Source organism: Protopterus annectens, chromosome 6.part0 (genome assembly GCF_019279795.1).
Source record: "Protopterus annectens isolate FY-2018-M chromosome 6.part0, PAN1.0, whole genome shotgun sequence".
NCBI lineage: Eukaryota > Metazoa > Chordata > Ceratodontiformes > Protopteridae > Protopterus > Protopterus annectens.
Genome location: NC_056737.1, coordinates 328,919,121 through 328,938,895, shown reverse-complemented (window position 1 = coordinate 328,938,895; position 19,775 = coordinate 328,919,121). Strand labels below are relative to the sequence as shown.

At 36.4% G+C, this 19,775-nt stretch overlaps 1 protein-coding gene across 1 annotated transcript in view; it reads right to left on the bottom strand.

Moving 5' to 3' along the window:
- Positions 1-19,775, bottom strand: part of LOC122804301 (prostaglandin reductase 2-like) — a 332,343-nt gene that overhangs the window by 271,772 nt on the left and 40,796 nt on the right. Inside the window, exon 2 of the mRNA XM_044074091.1 lies at positions 7,539-7,621. Within this exon, the coding sequence (XP_043930026.1) occupies positions 7,539-7,578 (40 nt within the window). The 5' untranslated portion in view covers positions 7,579-7,621. The remainder of the gene's footprint in view (positions 1-7,538; positions 7,622-19,775) is intronic.

Below are 19,775 nucleotides of genomic sequence, written 5' to 3'. Positions count from 1 at the left end.
AAATGTCTTTTTCTGGTTTTATCAGGTACAAAATAGCATCATCTGCAAATAAAGACAGCTTTTCTTGATTACCATACCAATTATAGTCTAGAATTTTGAGTCCTTTATTTTCTTTGCCAATGGTTCTAAATATAATGAAAATAACAAGAAGGGGGGAGAGAAGACACTCCTACCTGGTTCCTCTGCAAAGATACAGCTTATCATTCCTCCTAATTAACATTATTATCCAATCAGTGAATGTAAATGCCTCCATTGCCCTACTCATAAAATCCCAGCTTACACAGTCGGATGCTTTCTCTGCACTAAAACAGCAGTATTTCCTTACATTCTGCTTCCTTCTGGATCATAATTGTAAAATTAATGTTGTCAAATGTTTGCCTACCCTCTACAAAGTCACAATGATCTATATTTGGCAACATATTCGCCATTCTTTTAGCTATTATAGTCATAAACACTTTATAAGCATGGTTTCAAAACTGAAATGGGCCTATATAAAGCTGGATTTGATGATGGGTCTTTACTGTCTTTAGGTATTACAGAATATAAGAAAATGCCTCTGTTGCTGGTGGGTCTTAATACAGAGAAAGCATTTGACAGGGTAAGCTGGGATTTTATGAGTAGGGCATTGGAAGCATTTGCATTCCCTGATACAATAACAAGGTTAATTAGAAGGCTATAAGAAGGATCAGAGGCAAGAATTAAAGTGGGAGTGTTCCTCTCAGATAAGCTGTGTTTGAACTAAGGAACCAGGCACTGGTGTCCTCTTGCTCCTTTGTTATTTGCTTTATATTTAGGGCCACTGACAAAGAAAATAAGGGATTCATAAATACAGGGATATAATTGGTATGGTAATCAAGAAAAGTTGGCTTTATTTCCAGATGATATTATTTTGTACCTGATAAATCCAGAAAAGGACATTTCAGTGTTGCGGAACATTTTGAGACAGTTTCAAGTCTTTTCGTTTTTTATTTATTTTATTTTACATTTGTTGACCGGGCTAGTCTAGCTGGATATATGTCCATTTTCAGTAGAGGCCCAGGGAGAAAAGCTCCAGTATTTATTACAGGTTTATATAATCGTTAAACATTGATTATAGTAGCATGAAACAGGTAAAACCATACATAGTAAAGTCATACATAGTAATTACAATAAATATAACATAACTTTAGCTAAAAATGCTTTAAGGTGAGTAGGCAAAGGTATTAGTGTTATAGGGAGAGTAGAAATGAAAAGAGAAGAGAAAGAGAAAGAGAAAAGAAAGAGGAGACAGGGTTAGTCTGGGTTAGTACAAGAGCATAGCCAGTGATTATTGAAATACAGTTTTAGATTCTTTTTAAACAGTGGGAGAGACGTGAGAGATGTGATCTCAGTGGGTAGTTTATTCCATATTTTTCCAACAGCATTAGAGAACAGTGAATCACCTGCTACATTGTTAGTTTTAGTAGTATGTTTGAAGAGCGTAGGTGTCTCAGGTTATTGTATGGTATAATGAGACTGGTAAGTACTGGGGTTTTGTTAGGTTGGTAAAGGGTCTTGTGCACTATAGTAAGCTGTTGGAGTTTGAGGTGGTTAGGGAGTTCGAGCCATCCTAGTTGTTTTAGGTTCAGGCAGTGATGGGTTCTGAAGGAGGATCCTGTAGCAAATCTAGCAATATTATTATAGGATGTTATTAGTTTATTGAGGTTATTTTTAGAGAGATTGGTAAATATAGGTGAGGCATAGAGTAGAGTAGAGATTAGGTGCGTTCTAGCTATTGTGGTCCTAGCTAGTGGAGTGAGGAAGGGTTTGATTCTATATAGCGAACCTATTTTTTTGTTAACTAATTTTACTGTATTGTTGATGTGAGAATCAAAGTTGAGATTGTTGTCAATAGTTATTCCTAATAGCTTAGTGGTTAGATCTGGAGAGATAAGAGTACCATTGTTGGAAGTGAGAGTGAAATGAATAGGGGTAGACTTTCGGCTTGGTGAGAAGAGTAACAGTTTAGTTTTCTTAGGGTTAAGGAGCAGGCAGCATTGAGAGAACCATTGTTCAACGGTGTTAAAAGCTTTTTGGGTAATAGACTGGAGTTCAGTTTGAGAGGTGGCTGTACAGATTATTGTAGAGTCGTCTGCATATTGAATGCAGGTAGTGTTTGGGATAGCTGTTTGAAGGTCATTAATAAAAATGGAAAATAGTAGGGTGCCTAGGATAGAGCCTTGAGGAACCCCTACAGAGATAGGAAGGCAATCAGATAGAGAGTTTTTCCAGAGAACTGCTTGTTGTCGGTTATCTAAGTAAGATGTGAACTAAGTTATGGAAGGAGGATCGAGTGAGAGAGAAGTAAGAATGTGCAAAAGAAGTTGGTGATTGACCATATCAAAAGCTTTAGATAAGTCAATGAAGAGTGCAGATGATAGTCTATTGTTATTGCGGTTATAGTTAATGGAGTTAGTGAAGGAGAGCAATGCAGTGGTGGTGCTGTGGGAAGGTCTGAATCCATGCTGACAGGAAGCAAGTAGGTTGTTTTGGAGAAGGTGGTTTAGTAGTTGTTTATGTATGCATATTTCCAATATTTTTGCAAGAGGGGATAGGAGTGCTATCGGATGGTAGTTAGAGAAGTCATTGGAGTTCCCACCTTTGTGGAGTGGAATAATATGAGATATTTTCCAGATAGAAGGAACAGTTCCTTCAATTATAGATCTATTTAAAAGTATAGAGATGGGATAGGCGATAGCTTTGGTGCCTATTTGAAGGAACTCAGCAGGGAGTCTGTCAGCCGAAGTGGTGGTAGGTTTTAGTTTATGAAGAAGTGAGAAGATGAAGGAGGTAGGAATTGGTTCAAAATGAAAAGAAGGAGGTGGAGTAGTAGAAGATGTAAGCAGGTTAGAAGTGTTGGGGGATAGGTGACTAGCTAGAGTTTGGATAGCACTTGTAAAGAATGAGTTAAAGGCATTAGCTGTTTGTGAGGGATGTTCAGGATTGGAGCCTAGTGGGCTGGGGGTAATAGATTGGCCTGGGGAAAGAAGATTGTTAATACTAGTCCAGAATTGATTAGGTTGCTTATTTGAGGTTTGCTGAAATAGGTGAAAATAGTTCTTTTTGTCTGTCACAATGGCCTTTTTTGTACTCTTTCTAAGTTCTCTGAAGGTTTGGCAGTCAGTCAGATTCCTAGTAGCATGCTATTTTGCCCAGGATTTATTTCTGACAATGATTTTTTGCCTAGTGTCATTGGTGAGCCAGGGGGCTGGTTTAGCTTTGGTTCTAATAGTACGTAGAGGTGCATGATGGTCTAGGATGGATAGGAATGTGGAATTGAAGAATTCTACTGCTTCATTAAGGGGAAGACGTTTTAGTGGAGACCAATTACATTGTTTTAGTTCAGCTAGAAAGAGTTCTGGGTTAAATTGCTTTTTTGAACGTAATGTTAGGAAAGTATTAGGAAGATTTAGGTTTGTTCTATGTCTAATTACGTAAGTTAGTGAATGGTCACTTAGATCATCTGAAAGGGTACCAGATTTATAGGTATGTTGTGGGCTATTAGTAAGTATCCAGTCTAAGGTAATTTCATGAATATTGATTTTATTAGTTCTGGTAGGGCTGTTAATGAGTTGTGAGAAGCCATATAGGTGTATATGGGAGGTGGGGTTTGTGCTTTTACAGGTATTCCAATCAATATTTACATCACCTAGGGTAATTGTCTCTTGTGGGAGGTTAGAGGAGAGCCAGTTAAGGGTATTTTCTAGAATGTGAATGTTATTTCCTGGGGGGGAGGTACGTACAAATAATATTTATGGCTTTGCTTTGGTTGAGTAGGAGCTTTAAGCTAATAATTTCAGAACTACTGTCTGGGGGTAGGTTGAGATTTATATTACTGATTTGAAGGTTAGCTTTATACAGGATAGCCACTCTTCCTCCCTTTTTGGCTAGGCGGTCATGTCTTGTAATATTGTACCCAGGTGGGGTAATTTCATTGTCTTTAATGTTAGGTTTAAGCCATGTTTCAGATAGGCAAAGTAAGTCAAATTGGTGGATATCTAAGAGGGCGTGGACTTGATGAATTTTGTTGCAAATACTACGTATATTGACATGAGCTACAGCGAGTGAGTTGCCTGGTTTGGTAGGTAAGAGGGTGCTAGTTATGTATTGATTAGTGTATCCTAGAGAATAAGTATGTTGAGGGACGGGGTTGGGATGAATGTCTCCATCCAATAGGCCATGGATAAGTATAAAGTATTTGGGCTGGAGAGGCTTCCAGAAGCAAACTAGTGATTTTTTTGGTTTTGAGGTTGTTAAACGTGATATGTACAAGTCTGTGGTATTTGGCTAGTTGGTAGCTGGCTTTATAAGTTAGGTTTATGGAGGTTGAGTATAAAGGGAATATAGGTGTAGATGTGTGTAAGGAGGGAAAGGTCAGGGAGTAGTGGAGAGGATGTTCATATGAAGTTAGGAGATAGGTTGTAGCTAGAGGAGGTATGAGAGAGATCCAGATCAGTAATTGGAGTTGTGGAGGAATTAATAATGTGTACATTTTTAAGGTATGGGTGATGAAAGAGGTAATAAGGTTTAAATTATTGACACAAATGAGAAGTTTTATAACTTATATAAGGTTTATAAAATGAATGAAGATACTACAAAGTTTATAGTGGTAAATTGAACTAAATTGGTTCAGCAAAACACATTCTTATGGGGACATGATAAGATGAAGCATTTAGAAGTATGGATTAAAAAGGCTTTTGTTATGGTAGCTAAGGATATGTGGGAAGAGACTAAACAAAAGTTAGTACAAAAACTGAGAAACTCTTATTTATGTTTATAGACAGTAAGATACAAGCACAGTAAATGTTTTTAGTACCTTTAGTCTTGTATAAGGGTCAGGCATACTTTTAAGAACCCAAGGAAAAGTTGTGGACAATAATTAATAAAGAATTGAATTAATTTATCTGGGTGGGAAAGAGGGCAAGAGTCAAGTGGGATAAGATGATCCTTCCAGCAGAACAAGGTGGTTTAGGTTTTCCTGGTTTAAAGGGATATTTTAGAGCTACACAGTTAAGGTTCATATACATAACACAAGCAGAAGGTTATAATTCAAAGTGGAAAGGGATAATGATGAAGCAAGGGGGAAGTGAAAAAAATAGTGGAAGGGTGGGAATTTGGATGCAGATCCTTAAAAAGAATAACAACCAAATAGAATATTATGTTCATAAAGTAGCAGAAATTATTTTAAGAACAAGTCAATATGAGAATGGAGAAAGTAGATTTTTGCCAATAGGGATGACTGCAAGTAGGAGTACAGAAAAAAGGCAAGAGGGGGCTGGAGTTTACTCTAAATAAAAATGCCAAAGGAATCAAGATATTGGGAGCAAATAACTCAAGTAGGAAAGGTAATTAATAGAGTGGGATGAGCCCAAGAAGACATTTGGATTGCAGGCTAGGAGACTGCCTTCCCTACCAGGGCTTGATCTCAGAGTATAGGCAAAGAGAAAGGGATAGGAGAATTTTAAGTGAAAGACCTTCTCTGGTAGAGTTTTTAACTGAATCTAGAATGGAAGCAGCTATTTAAAAAGGGATAATTCTTAGGGCATAAAAATATACTGCATAATAACTATAAGAATCCATTAGAGGAGGCTAGAAAAGACTGGGAGGTGAAATTAAATAAGGAATTCACAAGGAAACCAGAGGAGGGCATACATATGGCTCACAAATATGCAACAAAGCCTGAAAGATTTAGGATTTTTTTGGAAGTGTTGACATAGGTATTTTTGGGTCTATATTAAATTATCGAAAGCTTACAAAAGCGAACGCTAATTCATCGACCCCTTTTAAAGGAAAGCTTAAAATCTCCAACACCCAGAACAGCAAATTGTTTCCCACACAGAACACAAGCACACCAAAAAAACAGCACTCCACACACATACACTTAAAATCCTACATCTAACCCTACACTAAACTGTACATACACTACTATCTATCCACTTACCTTAACTCAAACCTTAACCCTAAGGTCCGTCACTATCGCATACTCACCTGACCCATGCCCTAACCCTAACTCACCTACCCCGCCCTAATCCTAAAGTCTGTCACTATCGCACACTCACCTCACCCGCGCCCTAACCCTAACGTCCACACAATCGCACACTTACCTGAACCTGACCCGTAACTTTCCACCACAGTGCTGAAAATAGAGAAGCCACAGAAACGGCCAACCAAATTCTTTCCCTAGGAAAAAATTTGGTGTTCTGCAGCTTTGCTATTTTCAGCGTTCACTGTTTTAGGGTCGCTATTAGAACATTCGATGTTGTAAAACTTCCATGTTCTAATATAGACCCAGTATTTTTACAGTCCAAGCCGACTCCAAAGAATTTTTCCTTAGATGGAGCGCAAATGTTGGAGGAGTGATGGAGTAGAAAGAGGCAACTGCAAACATGTTTTGGGAGCGTAACAAGTTGGCCGATCTTAAAAATTCCCTACAGAGTACTGTATCAGAAATACTGGGTAAGCAAATGGCTGTAAGTATGGAAATAATTATTTTCAGCTGGGATATAGGATCTGAATTGCCTAGACATAGTAAGGCCTTATTATGTTTAATTCAGTTGGCTGGCAAAAAAGCAATTACTAGAAAATGGAAATCAAAGTCTACACCAACTGTATTTGAGGTACTAAATATTTATAAACAGATATAAAAGAACTGGAAGAGGGATCTTTTGAAAAGAAAAGGAGCAAATTACATAAAAGTGAATGGAAATTGTAAAAACAATATATGTGCAATAATGTTCAGGAGGAGGAGTAAGGTTTAAGGGAAGGCAGGAATTCAGCAATATTTTGTAATGTTGGAAGAATGATAGTAGCAAAGAAAATATATGTGATGCATATAGTATTCAAATGGAAAAATGTTAAAATGGTTTTGTTTCTTTTGTGTTAATGTATGCTTGTCTGTGTCTAAGTGATAATTTAATAAAGGTCTTTAAAAAACATACTTTTCTACTGAATGCTCTAACAAAAACAGTTACTAAAAGTGCTACATGAATAGTGTTGCGCAACACAAATGGGGGGGGGGTGCAGTTAGCAAAGGAAAAAAAACAGAGAAAGAAAACGTTGTGGGAAGAAATTAAACTTACAAATGGTCAGGTTGTAATGGAACAGAATAAGACTTGTACCAGCACTACAATGAGCAATAACATCAGTAAAATGAGCTCATGGAAGGATGTGATTTGGGGGCACATTCAGTGCTGTGGAACTCTAGCACTGTGGTGTGATATTTGTGATGTCCTCTGTCAAAGTACACATTTGTATGCAGTCACACACAGCAAAAAAAAAAAAAAAAAAAACAACAGCGGACAGAAATAATTGAGGAAATTTTAATAATGTACTAAAAGGCATGAAACAAAAGCCCATTGCAGTGGCAGACTACGAGACTGATAGAAACAAGGACTGACAGCCTTGAACTGGAGCATGCAGGTTTAATAGCAATGCTAATAAATGATGGCGAATACATTATCAGCAAACTCTGAAGTTAAAAAAACTACAAGCAATGAACAGTCTAAAAAAATTATACTTACCAGGTCGAGAATTCAGTACCACCTTCTGAATCAATGTCATCTTCACTGCAGTTAAAACTGATCTTCCAAATCAGATCAACAGTCTATAGATATATATATACCATAAACAAAATAAGAGTCTACATTAGTTGCTTTAACCTTTTAAAGATGTTTCTATAATAATGTCAGACTGTTCTAAAATGGTTTACATGCAGCATATAATAACATCAATGAAATATTATAGTTTGTTTTTTATCTGATTTGTTCCTGCTGCTACTAATAAATGTGTCCATTCCATGCACTAGTTTCTTTGTATTTTTATAGCACTTGACTTCCCTTTTGATAAGTCTTTCTGTTAAACTGCACACCTGAATTCACAGTGTGCATAGTACAACCTCCTTTTGTATTGTCAAGCTGTGTTTTACATTTCCTTCTTTCTCATTCTTATCAAACTCATTTTGCCCCTTTAAAGGGGCCATTGTCTCAGAGTATCCTAGCTGTTAATTAAGGTGTAATAAATAAACATATATTCACATGCATGCACTTGAGTATGCACACACAGACAGCCATACACAAGCACAAAGACACACACAAAGACACACACACAATCTCCCATCATAAATTCTGTAAATACACAGGCAGACACACAGCATCTCCCATCATGAAGTCTATAAATAACTAGATACAGCAAAACTTTCTGATTTGAACATATAGGAAAATGAATGAGATAAGAGGATAAAAACAACATTGATAAGAAAATACAGGGGATAATAGTTAGTAGGTACTACTTAGATCACAGTTAAATTTGGGCAATTGTTCTGGGATAATCACTGGCCTCAGCAGCACAGTTCAAATGTATGTATTTTATTTACTGATTAACTGATTGTTTGCTAACCAGGATAGTATGATTAGGTGCAAGACCCCTTTTCAGCAGAGGCCTGGGGAGAAAGGCTCCCATTTAATAAAACAGACATACATAACAAAGACAATGTTGAGAGTTTTTCAAGTAATAAATAAGTGTTACGTAATAAAAACAGCACAAAGTAGTAGACAACTAATTGTACAGGACATGAGAGTAAAATTATTATAACATCTGATAATAGGTCAGATTTGACATGGTGGGGTAAGTGCTGCTGCTACTAATAATAATTGTGTCTCTACCATGCACCAGTTTCTCTGCATTTTTAACACCTGACATTCCTTTTGATATGTCTTTATATTAAGCAGCGTACCTGAATTCACAGTGTACATAGTACAACTTAATTTTGTAGAGGCATAGTAGCAATACAAGCAACACATCTAACTCAATACATTAACGTAATAATTTAAAATTAGACAATAAGGAAGAGGAGTATTCTCAGGTTGAGAAAACAGGGAGAAGGTAATGCAGGTGGCAAGGGAATTGCTAGCAGAGAAAGAGTGTCAGAGTGGCAGTAGAGATGTGTTACAGCGACTTGGAAAGTTAATTGAGGTTAAAGTCATTCGATACGAGTGAAGAGAAGAAGCTAATTTTCTGTACAAATGACAGGGTAGTGAGACTCAGGGGGGGGAGTCAGAAGGGGAAGGCAGGACTAGCTTCGATTTTGTATAGTAGCTATCTTGGAGAAGAACAGAGGCAAATCCAAGATTTATTTAGGTTAGATTTTAGAAGGGAGTTGAATGATTTAAGGTTTTGTTTCAGTTTGATAGAGGAGTTGTGCTCATCAGAACCACACTGTACCACCACACTGTCTGCAGTTCCAGGCTGTAACTTGCTGTTTACATAGTATTTAAAAGTGCCAGTTTACAGACCACTGTTTGCTCCAGTCTGCTGTTTAAACACCATGTATAGTGTTAGGCTACAGTCCACTGTTGACACTGCAAGCTACAGCCTGCTGTTTATATACCATGTACAGTGCAAGGCCACTGTATGTTGTTTATACACCATACAAAATGCCAAGCTACAGCCTGCTGTTTATATACCATGTAAAGTGCCAGGCCAGAGTATGCTGTTTATACACAATGTAAATTTTTTTTTTTTTTTTATTTAACATTTGTTAACCGAGAAAGTCCGACTTGGAACGAAGCCAATTTTCAGCGGAGGCCCGGGGAGAAATGCTCCAGATGCATGTCTTTGTAAGGTGGGAGGAAACCGGAGCACCCGGAGGAAACCCACATGAACGCAGGGAGGACATGCAGACTCCACACAGAAATGCAAAGCTACAGCCTGCTGTTTATATACCATGTAGAGTGCCAGGCCACTGTATGCTGTTTATGCACCATGTAAAATGCCAAGCCACAGCCTGCTGTTTATATACCACGTACAGTGCCAGGCCACTGTATGCTGTTTATACACCATGTAAAATGCCAAGCTACAGCCTGCTGTTTATATACCATGTACAGTGCCAGGCCACTGTATGCTGGTTATACACAATGTAAAATGTCAAGCTACAGCCTGCTGTTTATATATCATGTACAGTGCCAGGCCACTGGATGCTGTTTATACAATATGCATGGTGAGTCAGACTACAGCCCATTGTTTACAGTACTAGGTCACAGTATGCTGCTTATTTAGCAGTTATAGAGTCAGTCAGTCCAATATTTAATCACTGGTTGTAGGACCAGGATACAGCCTGCTAGTTATGCAACATTTGCACTGTTAGGCTAGAGGCTACTGTTTACATACCTTTTTTTAGAAGGGAAAGAAAGAATAGCTAAGATTTTGTACACTTTTAAGGCTGACTGTTGTTTCAAGCACTTGAGTACAATAAAATCCAGAGGTAATCTAACCACTTTGGTAGATCTATAATAAAATATGTCTTACTTACTTATTTAAGATAAAAAAAAAACATAACTAAAACATCCAAGTCAAATTATGAAAAGAGCTTAAATTGTTATAACCAGCTTTATTAAGGAAGACTGGTAAATCATAAGTGTTGCACACACTTTAAAAAGGAAGTGCCTGACTTTATTGCATAGAGGGATAAAGCTCTGACTATGACCTAGCTGACCTGAATTTAGCTAGTATCTCAAAAGCAGGAATAGACAGACAGGGGAGGTGGGGATGAATCACTCTGCACAGTCAGCACCCATTGGGAGGGGTTAATGGTCCTGATTAGCTCTCTGTTCTCATGCAAGCTGAAGCTTGTACAGAAAGAAGTGGGTGCATTACTGGGAGGTGTATGCTTGGAGCTTCCTAGGCAGTTCAGTAGCTCTCAAGGGGTGGGAATGGAGGAATATACACGGATATAGTGGGTGCGTGTTAGATGTTCCTGAGGTGATGTGGGTACCTACCTCAGTCACCAGGGCAGGATTAAGACTGTATTATAGCTTGTATTTGCAATGACACAAAGCTACTAGAGGGCAGGCAACATGTAGTTTGTGGCTCAGGGACATACAAGACAGGTCACCATATGGCTCTTCTGGGGAAGGTGAGACTTGCCAGGACTGGGAGATAAGGGGTGGTCCAAATCTGGTAGCAGAGCATACATACATGTGAGAGCAGGGGCACAAACAACCATTGTGACTACTCAAATGATGTCCTACTGGATATCTTCTCCCTACATGGTATGTCCTTAGCATGGGAAACTGAATGGGCTGGGTCTGATCAGGTGAGGCTTAACGTTCGGCAGGTATAGGGCAAAAAGCACCCAAGGAAAAAAATTAAAATTAGAGAAAATGGAAAAAATTAAAGAAAAGTAAATTGACCTTATCCCTTTCCTTTGAGTCTTGCTACCTCAGAGATACCATCCAGTGTAGAGATACTGACAATATAAGCATTTTAGTAATACATGCATGACACCTTTAAGTATTGACAAAACATGATTTGATAAACTGGGCAGTATCTTTCAACCAACTCCCTTTCTTTATCCAAGTGTACAATTATTCATCCCATAAAGCCTTTCTTTCCATACTGTTGAACTGTAGAACTCTATCTACTCTTACAACTTTCTCTACTTTCAAAATAACATTGAAATCATATCTTAGTACTTATCCAGCTGCAGTGACTGCAGTAGCATTACCTGAGACCCTCTATCATTTAATACTCCCCCCACTTATTTCAACTGTTGATGAAACATCTTCTCACCATCCTCACCCATTTTACCTTCATCGAAACTTGCTTGCCCATCTTGTAACTACTAAGCCCATTGATCTACTCTGTACAAAAACTAAAAATGCTCCTTAACTCTGATCCATCTCTCATTTTGCTTTATTACTTGGCTAGCTTTAATTTATCTAGTTATACTATGTATAATTTCTTTGTTATACTACCTTTCACTGTCTTAGAAATAATTGTCATACACCATAGTCAAATCTTACATGCGAGTAGGAAGCCTTACATTACATGATCTTAGCTTTTACTTACTGTAATTAGCTTTTTTAAACAAGAAACATCTTTATTAAAATAATCATGAATGACATAGGCAATCTTACAATTATATAAATGAAAATAAACCATACCAACACAATCTCATTTGCAAGCATTATACATTAGAAATCATGTTGAAGCAACTGTAGCTGCAAACATTATACATCACTTATAATATATCCAGTCATTGTCAGTCAATCATTTCATAGCTCGTACAATTCCTGCCTTCTTTTAAACTGCATTTCTCCTCTGGATGCATTGATCTCACACTTCCCATTTTTGATTATGTAATTTGCTCCTACCCTTTTCTAAATATGCCATTTCCAGTTGTTTTATCTCTGTTACTATATTTGCTACTTCGAGTAAAGTTGATTGTGATTTTAATTTCCATTTTCTAGTAATTGCTTTTTTGGCAGCCATCATAATTAGACTCAGGAAGGCATTACTATGTCTAAGCAATTCCGATTCTGTATCATAGCTCAAAAAATAATTTCTTAATTATACCAATTTGCTCATCCAGCATCTCTGACAGAGCAGACTGCTGGGAATCTTTCAAGTCTGCAAACTCATTGCACTCCCAGAAAATATGTTCCCGGTTACCTTTTTCTTCCCAATCACACCTCTAACATTTTCTGTCTACCTGAGGAAAAGTTCTTTGCAGTGCACTGAGAGTATAAAAATACCCATGTGAACACTTCAAAGCAAAGATCCCAAATCTTCTAGACTTTGTTGCATATTTGAGAGACATACATATATCCCACCATTGTTTCTTTGTGAATTGCTTATCCAGTCTCTCTTCCCAGTCCTTTCTAATCTCTTCTGTTTGATTCTTAGAGTTATCATGCAATATTTTTTATGGGGTCTACTAATTATTCATTTCTTAACTGCAACTTCTGTTCTAGATTTTATTAAAAACTATCAGTGCTGATCTTTGGTTTAGGACCCTCCCTCCTCATTTCTTTGCCTTTCCTATCAAGGACTGATATCAGAGTATAGGCAAAGAGAATCTGTAACCTGCAGTCCAAATAAGTTTTTGCCATCTTCCCATTCTATTACCTTTCCCTCTCTAGTTATTTGCTCCCAATACCTTGATTCCTTTGCTAGTTTTCTCCAATAAATTCCAGCCCCCTATTGCATATTGTCTGCATCCCTAATTGCGGTCATCCTTATCAGCAGAATCTCCTTTCTCCATTCCCGTGTTGGTTTAGTTCTTGGAATACTTTCTGCTACTTTATGAATATAATATTCTGTATGATTATTGTTATTCATCTTAAAGGTCTGCATCCAAAATCCCAGTCTCTCCTTGTTGCTTGAGCTTCCCCCATTTCATCTCTTTCCACTTTGAATTATAGTTTTCTGCTTGTGCTATGTATAAGAGCCTTAACTGTGTTGCTCTGAAATACCCCTTAAAATCGGGTAACCCCAATCTGCTGTGTCCTATTGGAAGAATAAGCTTATCCCACTTGACTCTTGCTGTCTTCCACTCCCAGATAAAATCATTCAGCTCTTTATTAATTGCTGTCCAAAACTTTTCTCTGGTTGATAAAAATATGCCTGACCTGTTTATAGGAGACTAAAGAGACTAAATACATTTTAACTCCTTCTCTCTTACTATCAATATCCATATAACAGAGCTTCCATTTTCTCAGTTTTTGTATTATCTTTTGTTTAGTCTCTTTCCACATATCCTTATCTGCCACACTGGAATAATTTTTAATCCATAATCCTAAATACTTCATTTTATCATGTCTACATAAGTATGGATATTGCTGAACCAATTCATATGTGGGTACATAATTTACCACTACTGCATTTGTTTTAGCTTCATTAATTTTGTATCCCGAAAAAATGTGAAACTGTCCCAATATGTTCCACGACACTGTAATGTCCCTTTCTGGTTTTGTCAGGTTTAAAAATAATGTCATCTGCAAACAGAGCCAGCTTTTCTTGACTACTATACCAATTATATATTGAATTTCTGAGATCCTTATTTTCTTTGACAATGGTTCTAGATATAATGCAAATAACAAAGGAGAGAGAGGACAACCCTGTCAGGTTTAAAATAATGTCATCTGCAAACAGAGCCAGCTTTTCTTGACTATTATACCAGTTATATATTGAATTTCTGAGATCCTTATTTTCTTTGACAATGGTTCTAGATATAATGCAAATAACAAAGGAGAGAGAGGACAACCCTGTCTGGTTCCTCGGCTCAAGAAGAGATTATCAGAGAGGACCTCACCCACTTTAATTTTTGCCTCCAGTCCCTCATATATCCTCCTAATCAAACAACAAAACCACCAGCTCGACCAACAGAAAAAATAGGTTGAAGAATGAAGAACCAAATTGAACAGTTCAAATATAGAGGCTCCAAACAAAATAGCGTAATCACTTTTATTAAACGCTTTCGTCAAGTGACTTCATCAAAAAACTGCTTCAAAGTGCCAGAATGCAATAAATACTTCAACAAAGAACAATTATTCAATTACACAATAAATCAATAAGCCTATTAAAAAACTGTTCATGATTTTTTGTTAAAAAACTAATCATTGTTCTTTAAATAAAAAGACTCATACCAACATCTTTCTTAATACACAATCTACGGTCCTGTAAAAAACACTTTATATTGATCACATCATTTAAACCAGGAGGTTTGTCAGACCTTAGCCTAATTTGCCACAAGGTCTCCCTCTGTTCTATGTAGTTTTTGAAGTCACCGCCCCTTAGATCTAAGTTGCATACTTCAAGGATAGAAAACAAAAACTTCTTGAAGTTGCAACATTCTCTAGAATGCTTATATAATGCATTGGTCTCATCATGCTTCTTGATACTGTATAGATGTTCACGAATGCGGGTCTTCAGACTTCTAGTTGTCATTCCTACATAGAAACTGGGGCAGGTACTACAGGTACCAATATAAACTACCCCTTTAGTATTACAATCAACATATTTTGGAACCTCCAGTGTTTTATCCAAAGTATCAACTGCTATATAGGGACCTACTGCTATAAATCTACACATATTACAATGATTACATTTAAACATACCTTTCCTACTAGATATTAATTGACATGAATCCATAAAATTGCCTCATGACATTCCAAAGCCTTTTTGAAATTATAATTATTTCTAAAAGTAAATCTAGGTTTAACTCCTAAAATATTAGTCATGTCATGATTCCCCTGTATAATTTTCCAGTTAGACTCTATCAAACGTCTAATATCGGGGCTATTTATGCTAAGATCAAGTGAACATATCAGCTCACTGTTCCCTGAATCATTACCCTTCTTTTTGGTTAAAAAAGTAGCGTCTTTAAAATCGACCATATTTAAAATTGCTGGATAGTGTATAAGTCTTTTATTCTCAATTTCTTTCACAATATTGTCTAGTAATAATTTATCATAACCCCTATCAACAAAAAGCTTTATAATGAACTTAATTTCTGAACTGAGGTCACAATCTCTGGACATCATCCGACATGCCCTAACTAATTGTCCTTTGGGGATATTTGTAATAGTGTGTTTACAATGTCCACTTCTGTAATGAAGGTAACTATTAGTAAAGGTGTCCTTTCGATATACACGACTGTGAAACCTATGGTCAGTGATGTCCCACCATAGTTGTATATCTAAAAAATTGACCAACAAACCAATATCTCCAATAGTAAATTTCAAGAATTCAACTGTAGAATTTATTTCGGTGACAAAGGAATTAGCCGTATCATGGTTCCCCTCCAAAATAAATATCAAATCATCCATGAATCGGCAATAAAAGGAAATATGAAAAATATTCCTTAATCTATCTAGATATTCCTTTTCCCACCAGGTCATGACTAGGTTAGCATATGCAGGTGCTGTAGGGGAACCCATTGCCACACCTCGTTTTTGCTTGAAAAAAGTTTCACCAAATAAGAAAAAATTGCTGTGTAACACAATATCTAGTAATCTACAAATAATGGAAACGCTGTTGGCACTATAATTACTACTTGTAGTCAATAAAGTTCTAATGGCTTCTACCCCCTCTTTGTGGGGAATACTGGTAAATAATGATACCACGTCCATAGTTAAAATAATAATTCTGTCAGAGTCAAAAACAGAAGTATCCATATATTCTTTGACCTTTGCTAAAAAATGCCAAGAATCCTTAACAAAGGATTCCTGTTCACAAACCAAGGGACCCAAAGTGGCATCTAACAAGAGAGAAATCCCCTCTGTTATAGAATGGGGGGAAGAAACTATGGGTCTGAATGGTGGATCCGAAAGGTTTTTGTGTATTTTCGGGATCCCAAATAGGACCCCTATCTTAGGATGTTCATTAACACAAAAATTATACATGTCAAAAGTGATTTCCCCAGACATTAATGCCTCATATAAGTGATAATGGATCAACCAATATCTTTTCTTAATTTCAAACAAAGGAATAACTTCGTATTCTTCATTATTGTTTAAAATCTCTAACATCTTTTGTTTGTACAGTCGCTGTTCCATGACCACAATGTTTCCCCCCTTATCACTCTTCATAAATCTTAGCAAATGATTTTTGTGACACAATTGCTGAAATGCTCTTCTTTCATTTAAACTCAAATTATGCCTAAAATAATTTTTACCTGAAAGAACCACATCAAGTTCTTTTAAACATACTTCTTCAAAAACTTTCAGAGTATGTATCAACTGAGGATTGTAAACAGATGGCTTTCTTAAGGCATTATTAGCTTCTGGAATGTTACACATTAAATAAGACAAGTTTAATTTTCTAACATATTTCTTAATATCTACCACTGTTTTACTAAAATCAGCTCTAACAGATGGAACAAAGTTCAAGCCCAACCTCAAAATACTCAGTTCACTTTCAGTAATCAACCTCCTAATCAACCTTATAATTTTATCAGGGTGTGCAAATGGTTCCATTGCTCTGCTCCTAAAGTCCCAGCTTATTCTGTTAAATGCTTTCTCTGCATCAAGACCCAGCAACAATAGTGGTATTTTCTTACATTCTGCTTCCCTCTGGATCATTAGTGTTCTGTTAATGTTATCAGACGTTTACCTCCCCTCCACAAAACCACTGATCCATATATATCAATTTTGGCATTACTTTTTCCATTTGTTTAGCTATTATAGACAAACGCTTTATAATCATGGTTTAGTATTGAGATGGGCCTATATGAAGCTGGATATGAAGGATCGTTACCCTCTTTATGTATTATAGCTACCACTGCTTTCTTCCATGATGTTTGCAGTTCTCCTCCTCTTAAAATACTGTTAAATAAAACCTTCCAGATGTTTATCAGTTTTTTCCCTCCTAACTTCCAAACTTTCATAGGAATAACATCCATTGCTGGGGACTTTCCTGAAGATTGGTTATACATCACTATTTTTATCTCATCTCCTCCAATCCTAGCTTTTAGTAATTCAGCCTCCTCTACCTCTAACCTTGGCATATTTAATTCTGCCATAAAGATTTCCATTTGTACCTTTTCTGGATTTCTATATTTCTCTGCTTTACACAGACTTATAGACTTTCTGAAATATGTCTAATACTTTCACAGGATCCCTTGCTATCTTCCTTGTTACAGGCTCCCTAAGCTTGGTGACGGCCCTTTCTACTTTCTGTTGTCTGAATCAAAGTGTTAAAAGTTTTTGTGCTCTAGAATTATTATCAAAAAACAGTTGCTTAACAGCAATCATTCTAAACTCATGCATATTATAGAGGTAATCCTTTATTTTCTGTTTAGCATTCTGTAGTTGCTGCTCTTCTTGTTTTCTGAGATTCCCCCTATTTTGAAATACTTCCCTAAATATGTTTTGTTACTTCTTAACCATATCTCCCTTTCTTTTATTTCCACCCTATTTTAAAACTCCACTTTAAATTTATCCCACTCCCTATCTATATTTTCAGAAGAAATTTCTATTTTCTCTAATAGCTCCTGAATAATTTCCACTACCCATTCTTTAAATTCCTGTCTTTTCAGCAGATAGATGGGAAAGTGCCAGTGTCTCATTTTTATTTCATTACCCTGTGTTTTTATTTTACTTATTATTGACACATGATCAGAAATTGTTATTGAGTGCGTATCAAGACCTTCAATTAAATACACGTTCCCATGAAATGTAAATTCTGTCTAACCTAGCCCAGTTTTTGTGTCTTGGGGAATAATATGTAAATTCACTCTGAACTCCTAGTACTGAATTCACATCTTTCATGCCAAATATTTTCATAAATTTCTTTACAAATCTACCCTCCTTTATTATATTTTCCCTTCTGGGCCCCCCAGACACATCTTCACTACTTCATATCAAATTCCACTCTGCACCTATAAGTAATATTCCTTGCTGAAAGCTGATTCAAGAATTTTCCTAAGCTCCGTTATAGCAGTCTTCAGTGGAATATAAATACATGCCAGTGTAATCTTCCTCCCTTGCCAGTAGCCCCTTAGTACTACAAATCTACCAATAGTGTCTTTTTTATCCTCTTCTGTTACTATTGGAATTAATATAAGTACTCCTCTCATCCTTTGCCCCAGGTATTCTGCTGAATAACCATCCTGAAAACCTTTCTTTATCAAATGTACATGTTCATTTCTTTCCAAGTGTGTCTCCTGTAGCACACCTACTTGCAATCTACATTATTTAATATAGTTCACTATTTCTGTTTTGCTTTTATCTGTGAGACCATTAACATTTAAACACATTATAGAAAGCATCATATTTTTGAAAGATTATTATTCCCTCCTTTTAGGTATAACAGCTTGTTAAATGTCTAGTTTTGGCTTTTGTGTTACATGCATGTACTATTTGGAATGTTAGTCTTCTACACAGCTGTTTCTTGTCATCTCCATTTGAGCCTGTGTCACATCTTACAAAACTTTTGTTTTATTGAAAGCCCTCAAACAAAAATACACTCAAACCCCCAAAACCTATTAACTTAATAATAATCCTCAAAACTATGTAAATATTCAAATATTGACATTTTACCCTCCTAATAGGAGTAAATGCTCCACAATGACAGCCACACAAACACAGACTCAAGCTAACCTAAAGGGAAGGTTATCCATGCTAAGACATATGGTATAGCCCATGGATCTATTAAGTGCTGTCAGGTTTTGTCTTATGTTTATAGCTCTCTCAACTGGGAGAACATTTGAATGCTTTCAGAAAACATTTTCTCCAAGCCATTTCTCTTTATCAGATTGTCTGCTAGAGACACGAGAACCAGACACAAAACTGTTTACAAGAAAAAAGCCTTATAATCTTCAATATTCTTTTTCATTTACTTGCTGTCACTTAAAACGTGTTACTAGATTAACCTAATGACCTTAACCCAGTCATTTCCCTATGCAAAATGAGAAAAAGTAGACTAAAATTTTCATTTGTCATGCTATTTTAACCTGATCTTTTTTTTTACATTGCATTACCTACATTTCTTAAAACTGAACAATGAGAAAGAGAGAAGAAGGGAGAAACAAATAAAAAGAAAAAAAAAACAGAAGCACATATTTACAATTAGTATCCCCATTATACTTAAAAATAACTGAAAAAAATTACTTTATAACATACAAAGAAAATCATGCCCATTTAAGTAGTACTGTGTACTATTAAGAAAAGAATTGCAGATAACTTTCTCCCTTCTCCTCCCCTCTCCTGAGTATTTTCTGAACATTGATGACATGAAGCAGGCATATGCTTTAGTGTCCCCTACAAGTTTAACAAAGTACAAAAAGTCCAATATTTCCAGATTTTTTTGATCTATAATGTTACACAAATTATTGATTTTTAATCCCACATTTGTCAATTTCCAAGTTACTGATTTTATTCTCCAAATGTTAATGACATGAAGGGCTTATGCTTTACAGTCCCCTACAAGCTTAACAAAGTCCAAGAAAGGCCAATATTTCCAGATTTTGTTGTTCCATT